The 12,906-nt window shown below is 48.7% G+C and overlaps 1 protein-coding gene across 7 annotated transcripts in view; it reads right to left on the bottom strand.

The window, feature by feature from the left end:
* Positions 1-201: 201 nt before the first annotated feature.
* Positions 202-12,906, bottom strand: part of LOC149330869 (uncharacterized) — a 28,740-nt gene continuing 16,035 nt past the window's right edge. For all 7 annotated transcript variants that reach the window (XM_089561565.1, XM_089561569.1, XM_089561570.1 and 4 more), the window contains 2 exons: positions 11,689-11,783; positions 202-3,964 (listed from right to left, as the gene is read on the bottom strand). In XM_089561565.1, coding sequence (XP_089417691.1) covers positions 464-3,895 — 3,432 coding nt within the window. In that variant the 5' untranslated portion in view covers positions 3,896-3,964; positions 11,689-11,783 and the 3' untranslated portion in view covers positions 202-463. The remainder of the gene's footprint in view (positions 3,965-11,688; positions 11,784-12,906) is intronic.

Raw genomic sequence — 12,906 nt, 5'->3', positions numbered from 1 at the left:
TAACTAGTAAATGGGTAAGCTAAAACAGCCTAGATGTGGGCCATCCGAACATAGGACCCCCTGCAACCGAAGAGTTAGCAAGAGAAAACTTTTATTCGATAAAACAAAACATCCACAAAAACCGTTAAAATATTTAACATGTAGCAAGATGCTGGTTATCAAAAAAAATAGAAGGGAAAATATAGCCACATTCACAAAACAAACACAGCTGAATGCTTTATTAGGAACAATCCACACACTGTAAAATATGTACAGAATGTATTAACTGTCAAAGATGATTTAATACAACAAAGAACCACACCCAGTGGTTCTAGAGGGTGGCTCACATTATACGCGAAAACTCACCGAGCAGTGGACTCAGCCAGTGAACTGGGCCTTGGTCTTGACTATGACTTAGAGAAGGCTGAGAAACACAAATGCAGTCTTGTGCATCTAGTACACCAAATCGACTCAGCGACATGTGCTAAGAGCTGGGGTGCTTATATTTCCTACGCAACTGGACCAGATTATTTATCTGCTCCCTGAGTAAGGACTCCAGACTGTCTGTCTCCATTTCTTGCGGCAAACATTCCGAGACATGTTTTATGGCCCCTGCTTCAGGCGGCTCAGTTTGGCACGTGTTTAGTTTGACCACTGAGACCACCCTGTCAGGCGCCAGCTTTACCTCCGGCGTTCGTGCCAATGCAAAGAGTTCCTTGTGCTTTACGGAGGCCAGGTTCACAAAGCCCTTCGTCATGAGGCGGTCATTCAGGTGGTACATGCTCACAACACAAGGTCTATCAATGCAGTTTGAGGAGAGAATGTCGACATTCACTTCGTCATTTGCAGTCTTCGAAGACTTGGTATCTGGGGGTGGTGCAGGATTCTGTTTCTTTCCCCGTCGCCGGCGCTTGCGTGATCTGTACTCCCGCTGAACGGACACCCTTTGTGAAGTTCGCTTGCGGCTTTGTTTCGGCTTCCCGCGCACCTGGGTTGTGGGGACCCAATCCTCGCTGCAGCAGCTTGAAGTGGAAGAAGAAGAGGAAGAGGTGTCAAACCCCGGTTTCTTAATCGGCTGGACTTGGATGACCTTGTTGGACACCTCGAGGAGCACTTCGGGTTCCAAGATCCTCGCCGTGTCGTCATCGCATGCAGTAGGGTACAGCGGCCTTTGCGAAGAAGCTTGGGGCATTTTGACCGAGCCCCTCAAGCCCTGTGGAAAGCTGGCATCTGAACCCCGAGGCTTCAGGTCACGGGACTCTGGGTTCGCATGCACCACGCGCGAAACTGTCACAGGCACACAGGGAATCTCTGCCACGGTCGGCATGGACTTCACGGGTTGTGGTTGGAGAGTGAAGCTCTTAGTGGTTGTCTGCCTCAGCGAACCTGAGGATACCACAGGAACAGCGGGAGACGTCAAGGAGGTGGCTGGCTTTTGAATAGGTACCGTCTTTGTGACAACGGGTGCCACAACAGGTACTACCTGTTGTCCTGGTTTCAGGGCTTTCTCGACGACTTCACCTGTTTTATTAATGTACCGAATTGCACGTGGCATGAAGCACAGCTGCTTTTCTGCCGAAATGCTGCCTTTAGTGGTTGGCGCTGGTCCCAATGGCGCCAAGATGACCTTGTCACTATCTGTGACACATTTTACTCTGACCGCCCTGTAGCTACATGGCATTGTTGGCCCACTGGTGGAAACCTTAGGCTGTTCTGGAAGTGTGTCGGGCTTCGAAGGTGTGGCACCAGAACCAGTTTGTTCACCTGTCAGGACAGTAGCAGTGCCAGATGATTCGTTACTGGCACCGGTGGTAGGTGAAGGTTGTTTGTTGCACCGAAGGATGTTAGGCTTGATTTTTTGAGGAACAGGCACATCTGGCGGTGGGTGTGGTGATAGTGATCGATCCCTGTCGGCATCCCGGTAATGAAGCGTGCTTATATCTCTTCCATCCCAGTGTAGTTTGATGACCTCGTCTACGGCAAAATTGCTTGAGATGTTGTTCTCAACCAAGAATGTTTCAATTCCAGCCTTCACTTGGTCAGAAGTAATCATCGGAACCTCGTCTGACGTTATGACAATGCGACGAACTGGTCTCTGTTCTGGTTTTGCAGCCTGTGTAGCCGACTCTTCTTTTTTCAATGGATCAGGTCCTGAGCCACAAGCAGGTTCCTCTGAAGAAGCAGGTTCTGTCTTAATGGCAACCTTTCCAGTGCTTTGCAGTGGCTTCATCTGATGCTGAGTGGCCAAGTTTTCCAGCCTTTCATCTTGCTGAGCACTGAACACTGAGTCATCTGAATGTCTCTCTGGAGACGTAGGCTCTACTTTAATGGCAACCTTGCTGGGGTGCAGCGGCAGCATGCCTTGACCATTGTCTGCTGCTTCTGATTCTGCAGTTGATGTGTCATTTTTGACACGCCGAAACAAGGACGTCAGTATGTTTTTCTCTCCTTCAGAGAATAAGTCAGTGTCCTGAAGCACGGACTCCTCAAACAACTTAATGGCCTCCTTCAGTTTATCCGACTTGGAACAAGGCACGGCACTTCTGCTCACATGGCCTGCAGAAGGAGCTGGCTTGAATACTATCTGTGATCCAATTACAGAGTTTCCCCTTTTTGTCTGAAATGAACACAGCTCAATGGTGTCGTTTTCCGGCTCATTTTCCCTTGCACGTGGGCTGCTTGTAGCGACCGGGGTCTCTTTCAGTTCTGGTGCTTTCTTGGCACTGCCATCTTTCTCATGCCATGTCTCACGAGTCTTGTTGCTGGTAGTTCCCGTACTTGTGCTGCCTCCATCGCTCCCTGCTGCAACTTGCGGTACTTGTTCTGGAAGGGCCTGACCTTTCTCTTCTTTTGCAAGACTGCAAACACTTAAAATCTTAATGCCATAGCCGTCATCTTCCTGCTTCCGAGATGCCTGTGGTTGCGCCACATTTACTGCCTTGTCACACTGTTCCTTCTTCAATACAAGTACAGCATTGTTGCCCGGTTTCGCTGAGGCTGAGACTACACTACGACTGCTGGGTGGATCATTAGGCATGCTTGGTTGTGGTGCAGTATGCAGGTTGTCCAAAAGTTTTCCGACTGTACTGCGGCAAGGAGTAGAAGAACTGACATGGACCACTGCTGGAGGGTGTTTGCCCTGCAGTGAGCTGCTGGTCGTGTTGCCTGTGGTGGCTACACTGCTACCATCTTTTGCACTGCTCTGAAGCTTTGCAAGTGGGACACCCACTTTTGCTTGCTCTGAAAAGACAATGCGAGCTCCTCTCAAACCTGGTTTAGAAGGGTTCACAGCAACCCTTACCATGGCTCTATCAGACAACGTGGATGCGACTGCAGGTGCCTGTGTCGATGATACGCCAGCATGAGTGACAACATACTGCGGAGGCTTAATGCAGCTGCTGCCCAGCACTCCTTGGGCCGAGATGATTGTTCTACCATTCTGTGTCTTCTTCACGACAAGAACGGCATCTGAGGAGGCCCTGGTGGCACTTGCATCACTGGTCGACGCTGTGGCTGACTTGGGGGAAACCTCGACCACACGCTTCCCTTCTGGCTGTCGGGCAGTGCTTTGGGAAGGTGAGGAAGAAGGCATGACAGTAGCAGGTAGTGTGGGTGCGTCGTTCAGCACCGAATGTGGGTTGCGCCACAGTTTGATGGGAACCACCGAGTTTGATGGCCACGAACTTCTTGACCATGGCTCTCCAGAGGTTGGACACCAGCTTCCTGCTGCTGCAGTTTTATCTAATGTCAAAGAAGAAGCAGCAGATGCTGACGGTGGCCGTGGAAGAAGCACTGTTGCCATTTTCGGAGGTGGCAAGAGAGTCAACTTTCCGTCTGGTCTTTTTTGGGCTATAGAGACAGGCTTCAACGGCTCCACACTCACTACCTGTGGCACTTTATGACCCAAATTCGACATCCTGAGCTCAACTTCAATGTTTGAAGAGTCAAAGGGCCATCCACTTCACCCACGATGGTCAGTTCTAGCCTGCAAACACAAGTCATACATCTTTAGGGCAAAAAGCATAACTTTAGACACACAGAACCAATAGGCATCAAGTCAGATTCACAGTGCAATGGGTACGTGGCTGACAGACAACGTGGACAAGAATAAGTACGGAACCCTCCACTTACTGCCTATGGCAGTCTTTCTTTTTGCTGTGGATATTGCGTGATGGGTTAAGAATCAGGTCACAGCATATTTCAAGATAGTAAGCACTGAATAATAAAATAAATTAACATATCCAACAACAGATATAAATTTGCTTTTGTGGGGCACGGGTTTAGGATATTTTAGGCACCATTCCATTGCGAGCCACTGCCAGTTCCATAGAACTCTACTGTCTCAGGGCAACAAACACTGAGGACACAAACCAAATGGTGCTTGTGAGCCTATAACCTAGCTTCGTTACTAGTAAACTCTTTGGAGTCTGACAGCAGCCCGAGCAGGCTAACAGGATCACTTAAAAAAAAAAAAGCTAACAGTTTTCCCAAATGCAGAGACAATTTTGTGTACTTCCTAGTCCCTCTGAGGTTGCAGGATATTGTTGCAAGCTGGTGTCTAACTTCCAAGATGAAGGTACTTAATTAAGAGTCTGTAGTGCACAGCGATGCTGTACAGCGTAGGTGCTATGATCGGCGTTCCCAGCCGGCAAAAGAAGAAAATAAAGTAGTAAGGTGGAAAGTTGGGCGAGTTGAATCTTATTCATGATGAACAGCAAAAGAGCTGGCATACCTGGATCACACGTGGAATTAATATCATTTTCTTCCCCCCCCCCCCCCTTTTTTGGGTTTTTTGGGTATTTTCGTTTGCTCTTCGTGATTGTGATTGTGACCATGAAGTTTCCTGTTTTTGCACCTTTTGTGTACATTTTGCACCCTCAGCACTCTTCAGATGTATCGCCCTCTAAGGTTTATCTTGACGATATCATGTATGTTTCTTCTTTTTGATTTACTTCACGAGATGGGTATATATGTCATGTGTTCTTCCATTAAGGTTTTAGTTGCGAAAAAGCGCTCGTGTTGTGTCTTCTCTCCTACTTAGTCCTCGTTTTTGGCGCTAAACTTCATCATGAAGAAAATAAAGTTGAACAGTGCATGCTCAGTGCACAAGCACGGCACGGGCTGTTCGGTTCGAGAAGCCTGCCATGCTGGACCTCTTGTTCTGGTGCTCCGCTGCAACCCTGTAAATTCTCTACAAAGGTGACTCCAGCCTATGGAATGACCGACCCCAGCAACCTACCGCCCTCAGGCGACCCTCCACCTGACGCTACCTTGCGCCCACGGGACGTCGCAGCTATACAGCTCCGCCTGCCGACATTCTGGCCCAAGCATCCGCAGATCTGGTTCGCCTAGGTAGAAGCCATCTTCCATCTGCACCACATCACCTCGGAGGCATCTCGGTTTTGTCACTTTCCAACCTGCCTCCTGAGGTGGCTCAAGAGGTGGCGGATGTCACCGTTAGACCCTTGGGCGATACTCCGTACCAGCGACTTAAGCAGTGCATTCTGGACCGCGCCATAGTGTCTGAGACTGCGTGCCTCCAGCAACTGCTCACCTGCAAAGAGCCTGGAGACCGCCACCCCTCCCAGCTACTCACTAGCATGCGGCAGCTCCTGGGCGAAAACAACGCCAACTCGAACGACGCACTGTTCAGAGAGCTCTTCCTGCAGCATTTGCCACAGTCTACCCGCCTTGTCTTGGCTGCTGCGAGAGACTTGACTCTTGACCGCCTCACCCAGCTAGCTGATCGACCCAGCTGAGTGAGCTGATCGCTGATCCTATCATGCCCGCACACCCAAGTCCTCGCAGACTTTCCCGAGGTCACGAGGAAGCTTGCAATCTTCACCAGCCACCCAAGCATGGTATAACTCACCACACTGTCACGCGTGCTCCACCTGTTGCAGCTCATCTGCGCCGCCTTTTCGGTGAGCATCTAGTGATTACTAAACGGGAATTCGACCACATGCTCCACTTGGGTGTTACTCGCCCTTCGTCCAGCACTTGGGCCTGACCGCTCCATCTGGTGCCCAAGAAAGAACCGGGTGACTGGCGTCCGTGCGGCGACTACAGGGCTCTCAACGCTCACACTGTCCACGACAGCTGTCCCCTTCCACACATCCCAGACTTCACTGGACATCTGGAGTGATGCAAGATCTTTAGTAAAGTGGACCTTGCCAGAGCGTACCATCAAATCCCCGTTGAACCGGTTGATACCCCGAAGACAGCTATCACTACACCCTTCGGCATGTGGAGTACATGCGCATGCCCTTTGGGCTACGCAACGCAGCTCAAACTTTCCAAAGATTCATTGCTGAAGTGACGCGCGGACTCCCGGCTGTATTTGCCTACATCGACGACATCCTCGTCACGAGTCGTACTCCCCAAGATCACGAGCGTCACCTCCGAGAGAACCCTTTCATTGCCTCCAAGAATTTGGCTTGGTCGTCGATGCCCAGAAATGTATCTTTGGCTCTTCTGAGCTCGACTTCCTGGGCCACCCCATCTCGGCGCAGGGCATTTGTCCATTGCCTTCTCACGTCAAAGTTGTTAAAGACTTCCCAGTACCGACTACCCACGCAAGCTCCACGAGTTCCGGGGCCTAGTGAATTTTTCCTGGCGCTTTATCCCGCACAGCGCCAGCCTTCTTCATCCCCTGACCGACCTTCTTTGCGCAATCAAATCCACCTCCTCCGCAATTTCCTGGTCTCCCGAAGCTCAGGCTGCTTCACGGCTGCAAAACAAGCTCTCGCCGATGCGATCCTTCTCATCCTCCCTAGGACTTCGGCACCCACTCGCATCGTGGTGGATGCTTCCAGCACGGCCATTGGTGCTGTTCTCCAGCAGAAAATCGACTCTGAGTGGCACCCACTGGGTTTCTTATCTTGGAAGCTCCAACCTGCCGGGACTCGCTACAGCGTATTTGGCTGTGAGCTGCTCGCCATCTACTCCACCATCCAGCATTACAACCACTTCTTGGAAGGCCAGCCATTTTACGTTCTAACAGATCATAAGCCTCTGGTGTATGTGTTCCGTACCAACTCTTCCAAGTATGTCGCCCGCGAACTTCGTCAGATCGCCTACGTATCGGAGTTCCCAACAGATATCCGGAACATGAAAGGCATCGACAATGAGGCAGCTGAGCACTTTCTCGTATTACCTCCATCAGCGTGTCTACATCTGCTGTGGACTGGGAATGTCTGGCCCGGGCACAGCTAGAAGACCCTGAGCTTCAAAAGCCCTGAGTAACCAACCCCGTGCCCTCCATCTGCAGATCATGCCTCATCCGCTGGTGCACGGATTGCTCTGATGCGACATGTCATTGGCTCTATCGCGGCCATTCATCCCGGAGGCCTTTTGTCGTGCCATTTTCCATTCACTTCAAGACATCTGCCATTCCAGCATCAGAGCCACACAGCGCCTCATTACCCGGTGGTACGTCTGGCTGAACATTAACACTGACGTTCGCCAGTGGGCCCGCTCGTGCCTTGCTTGCCAGTCTGCCAAAGTGACCCGTCATACAAAGACTCCACCCCAGTCTTTCCTGCTACCTGGTTGTCACTTTGACCACGTTCATGTGGACTTGGTTGTACCGCTACCTCCCTCTCGTGGCTGCCGGTAAGTTCTGACCAAGATCGACCGCTTCACTCGTTGGCCAGAAGCAGTGCCCATACCGGACATTACTCCGGGAACAGTTGCCAAAGCCTTCGTTTCAGCATGGGTTTCCCGCTTCGGCTGCCCCAGCATTATTACCGCGGATTGCAGCCGCCAGTTCGAATGCACCCTCTTCACTTCCCTCACCCGTCTGCTCGGCACTAAACACTGCCGCACCACAGCATACCATCCCTGTTTTAACGGCATGGTCGAGCGGCTCCATTGTCAGCTCATGACTGCCCTCACTGCTCGCCTGGAACGCGAGCACTGGGCTGACCACCTTCCTATTGTGCTTCTTGGCCTACGCGCTGTTCTTCGTAGTGACCTTGGCTGTTCAGCGGCCGAACTGATCTTCAGTGCACCCCTGCGGCTTCCCGGAGACTTGTTCGTTCCTTTGGCTCCCTCGTCCCAGCCCCTGCAGTACCTTCAATGCCTTCAGGACTGCATTCAACACTTGCGCCCAGTCCCGCCTCGATCATCCGACCGTCAGGTCTTCGTGCACCCAGACCTTACGTCCTCGACGGATGTTTTGCTAAGGTGAGACACTGTAAAGGCGCCTTTTACCCCCTCATACAATGGCCCGTACCGCGTACTCAACAAGACGACAAAGTCAGTGACTATCCTGCTGGACGGCCGTGAAGAGGTAGACTCCTTGGATCTCCTCAAACCCACATACATGGAGACACCTCCCCAGGAGCTCCCCTCGGATGTTGCTGGGATATCTGCTGACCTGCCTGCCGCCGAGGCATCCTCATCCCTGCCCTGTAGTGCTGTGGGGCCCTGTAGTGCAAAGCGATGCTGTAAAGCAGAGGCGCTTAGATCAGCGTTCTCAGCTGGCAAAAGAAGGAAACAAAGTTGAACGGCGCATGCTTGGTGCGCAAGCACGGCATGGGCTGTTCGGTTGGAGAAGCCTGCCATGCTGGACCTATTGTGCTGGTGCGCCGCTGCAACCCCGTAAATTCTCACAATCTTCTCAACAGGCAGCACCTATCAGTACATATTACTGTCCGTTATCATAATGTCTTTTCTTTGCCGTCAGGCAGTGCTCCTAAGCCAGAAGTTGCTATACAGAGCATGGTGGCAGCCGCCAGCATCCCATTTCAAGGGAGACGCTCTTAACATCCACCTGTACATTGCTAAATAAAGATAACGGGAGAAACTACTACCACCTTGTTTCAAAGGGGGTGCCCGCATCTATCCACCCATTTGTCCATTCATTTACTGTACTGCTACGTCTCTGAGAAAACAAAATCATGCAGCTGTGTTACGCAAGCTTGCAGGTCTGCCTGTTGTGTGCAAACCATTCTGAAGCTACAGAACGACAAAGAGACACCAAATGCTCAGGTAGCGAGGACAATCTTGTCTTTTAAGCACTCCTACAAAGAGTCAAATGGGTCAAACTACAGAGTGCCGAAAGGGAAGTGGGTTTTTCTGAGTAAAACACTTCCAGCAAGACTCTGCCTTTCAAGCATGCTTAAGTTGCAAGCACACGTGTCAAGGATACATGCACATCAATTACAGGATGATATTAGACCCTGAAAGCAGCAGGAAAAACATAACAGAAACAAAACTATCATGTCAGCGAATCAGTATATTAAACGTCTTTAATATGTACCTAAACGATAGCCAAATAACTTTGTTTCTATTCATTTTCACTGGCGTGAGGTCCAGCCAAACTGCTCTTAGAAACTAGTCTTGGTAGTCAGGGTGCAAGCACATAATAAGGGCTCTCTGAGGAACAAATTCTTCACCAGAACAGGATATGCCACTCAGGTGTGAGTAAGGCAGCCCACGTGACCAGACCAACAAAACATTTGACCCCCAGACCCAAGTAACTGCAAGGCACAGGTCAGAGCTGCCACATATCAGATGAGGCTAAGCAACCCTGGCTCCAGACAGGTTTGCACTGGAAACTGAATTCAGACGCATTCAATCTAGCTGCACTGTGTTAAAACCCGCGTTAGCCACTTACATTAACACCCTGTGGAATATTACGGATTCTTTGCTCTCACTTTGTCGAATTTAAAATTTTCTGCCGCAAAAAATTAGGCAGTTTAATGATGACACCACGCCTGACATCATGATGATCATGTTCATGTTATGGAAAGGTACAGTGTGTGCCGCATATAACACAAACAGCCTCAAATGCCAATGAATACTGGGCGAAGGGAACTAGACTCTGCATCACACTCGCACTCAGAGTAAGGGCCTCCGGTTTAAATTCACAGCCTAAGTGGCCTTAGCCGAATGGTAGAGACCAGGCAGAAATCTTTTTTGCTTTGAGTATTCCTATGCCGAGGGACATGCGAACGAGACGACACAGACAACGATGGTAAACTCCGGCGATTTGTTGATGTGCATAGATGTCAACAAAATTCGTACTATAAGTTCTCCTCAAAGTCAAGACGACACGGTAAAAAACCGTTTAGTTTTCCTGCGAAATAATTTTGAAGATAGCCACCATACTCCCGGGTCATGCTGTGAAACAGGTGAGAAAGAAAACTGCCCTAGCAATGCCAGTGCTGGACATAAGACAAGCTATGAGAAAAGCTGAAGAAAGGGAAAGGAACAATGTGCTGCACTTGCCCAGAATCACCTTGATCAGGCCTCCTTTATTTTGGACTAGGCCATGTGTAAACAGCAAGTCAGTAAGGTTATACTAAGACGTCTACGGAGTCGACATTTGCACTGTCCCAGGACATGGAGAATGAACCGTGGATTCGAAGTCGGTCTTTGTACATGCTGCATTGCTGTTGATTCACTTCTGGCGCGGCATGGCAGTGCACAAATGCAACTCTCTTTCCAAGAGCAGCGTCATCACAGATGTCCCACAAAGGAGCCCTTCGGGCTGTGTCTGGGAGTTTGGGTTTAGGTTCAAAGCTTTACACTTATTTAAAATTATTGTTTGAGTACTTTTAAAAAAGGCCTCGCATACTTTGACGCGAAACAGCTCGGCAACATCAATCAAAAACTGACTGAGTGCAGTCATAAAATCACTTAAGTTTCCCTTGAAGGACAAGATAGCTAGGATGACAGAAGAGTTCTTTACTGAACTGTGCAGTAGTCACGCCAAACATGGAGCTACACCTGGGAATATTAACACCAAATATACAGAAATTTTGATTGTAACTAAGGAAGTAAGGAAATCCTTGTGAACAATGGAGAGAAGAAAACTCGCTGGTTGGGATCCACTGCCTGTCGATCGCAAGAAAAAGGACAAACTGCAGAGCTTGAAAAGCGTGCATACCGTAACACAGTGTCTTTGACGTAGCTCAAACTGTTGCAGGGTTAATTGGAGAGACATGGGAGAGGCCTTTGCCCTGCAGTGGGCATAGTCAGGTTGATGATGATGATGATGTTTAAATTGCAAACAATATCTTCATCGATTAGAAAGGCAATATCAAAGTTCTGAATATTTCCATTAGCTTACTGCCCACTGGGTACAAGAAAAAACTCACCAAAGTAGCTGATTTTTAGTATGAGAAGAATTTCTGTCAACAAACTGATGCTTTGTCAACAAACCAATAGGCGAGATGAGACGAGGTGAAAGCCTGGCGCCCCATTTATGGCCAATGGATGTACTGAAAACGGCAACAACAACGACGAATTCAGTTTAAAATGAGAGATCCTGCTTCGAAGGGCGGAGCCATTTTGGAAACAATAATTTAGCGAACGCCAAAGCCACACATTCTGAACCCGAGAAATGGCGCACATAATGCGAGTGTACAGTAAGGCTCGATTTGAAAAGTGTTTGGTGGACGTACACCATGAGGCAAGCTATTTTTTTAGCGTACGCTATCTGATATGCCCATTTCATATTCGCCCATTTTATCATATGCCAATTTCATTCTACAAAAGAGGGAAAAAAGTTCAAGATTCCACTTGTAGTTACCAAACAAGCTGTGCTTTTTTTTTTTTTTCACTCCGTTTCCAAGCTTTGTTCCTTTTCAACCCACAGTGACTGCAGTTTTGTGCTGCACAAGCGCAAAATATCAGAGCTGCCCAATTAGCCTCTGCACAACTAGGCAAAGAATAAAATGGGGGGGGGGGGGGGCTTACCAGCAGATCTAGATGTGGTCACACGGTCGACACCACCGTGGCAGCTACAGCACCAAACACGAACATTCTGGGCATCAGTTAAACTTGCAGAAAGCCTGAAACAAACAGAATGCAAGAACAAAACTTTGTGTGAACACAATAAAAAACTTTTTTTCTGCATGTTCATAGCTTACTCCTTTCACAAATGCTGCCTTTAGCTTTCTACTATCCCATCCAGGCAGACCACTCACTGTGTTTCTCTAACCAAATGCACCTACAGTTGCCATGGCTGCCCGAGACACAATATCACATTCTATATGTGTCAGCATGTGTCAGGCGATGATGCCTAGAAGAAAAGCTAATGTCACTTTTAAAGGACAGATGCCCATGGTCCTTACTCACAATCTTGATTTCAACATGTCCAGAGGCAACTTGTCCGGCGTCTCCCTTTAGGAGCTTTCTACCCTGATATGTGCTACTTATGTCTGCTTGAAGTTGCCAGCGAGGCAAATGTGATAAAAGAACCATCAAGCTGTTGCCTGAGCTAAAGGCTAACAACTTTTTTCTGACCTTGAAAAAAAGTTGATTGTTGGCCCCGACATTATTTTGCATTTTCTACTCGGCACAATAAAGGGTGCAATACACCAGACTACTTTTAATTAAACTTCTTAAAAAAAATCATCAGGGTGGTAAGAAACATGGTATACATACAAAATTACAAGAACATAATTTATAACAGCACACCCAAGAAGAAACATCTGCCACTATACTAAGCTGTTAATAACAACTCACAGTTTAAAATGAACAGAATGTGCCCTGCCCATAGTTATGTCACACCAATCCACATTATCTGTACCCCTTTCACAGGCAAGATTTAAAGGTCTTTGAGCGATAAAGGGGTCTTGTTCAAAGTCACATAGCGCACAGCCACACGACATCAACTTGACACGACATGACCTCTGCTACAAGGAGCTAAGGATGCAAAGGCAGCCACCTAAAATCTCTGAAGCCCAAAACAGCGGCCTTGGACAGGCAGTGAATGCAGTGCTCACAGAGCTCAGAAAAGTAAAATCAAACAAGAGAGAGTATTCTATAAATATAGAGCGCTTGTCTATAGTTGACGGCATATCAAGAGTGATCATGAAGCAGAGAACATGATTCAGAAACTATTTATCTGCAGAAGGTAGTAAATGAAAACATGACTGGGTAATCATGAAGCAGAGAATATTGTTACGTGGC

This window comes from Amblyomma mixtum, chromosome 9 (genome assembly GCF_055824585.1).
Source record: "Amblyomma mixtum isolate Tamu chromosome 9, ASM5582458v1, whole genome shotgun sequence".
Taxonomy (NCBI): domain Eukaryota; kingdom Metazoa; phylum Arthropoda; class Arachnida; order Ixodida; family Ixodidae; genus Amblyomma; species Amblyomma mixtum.
Note: the sequence above shows the minus strand (reverse complement) of the source record. Positions and strands in the feature narration are given on the sequence as shown.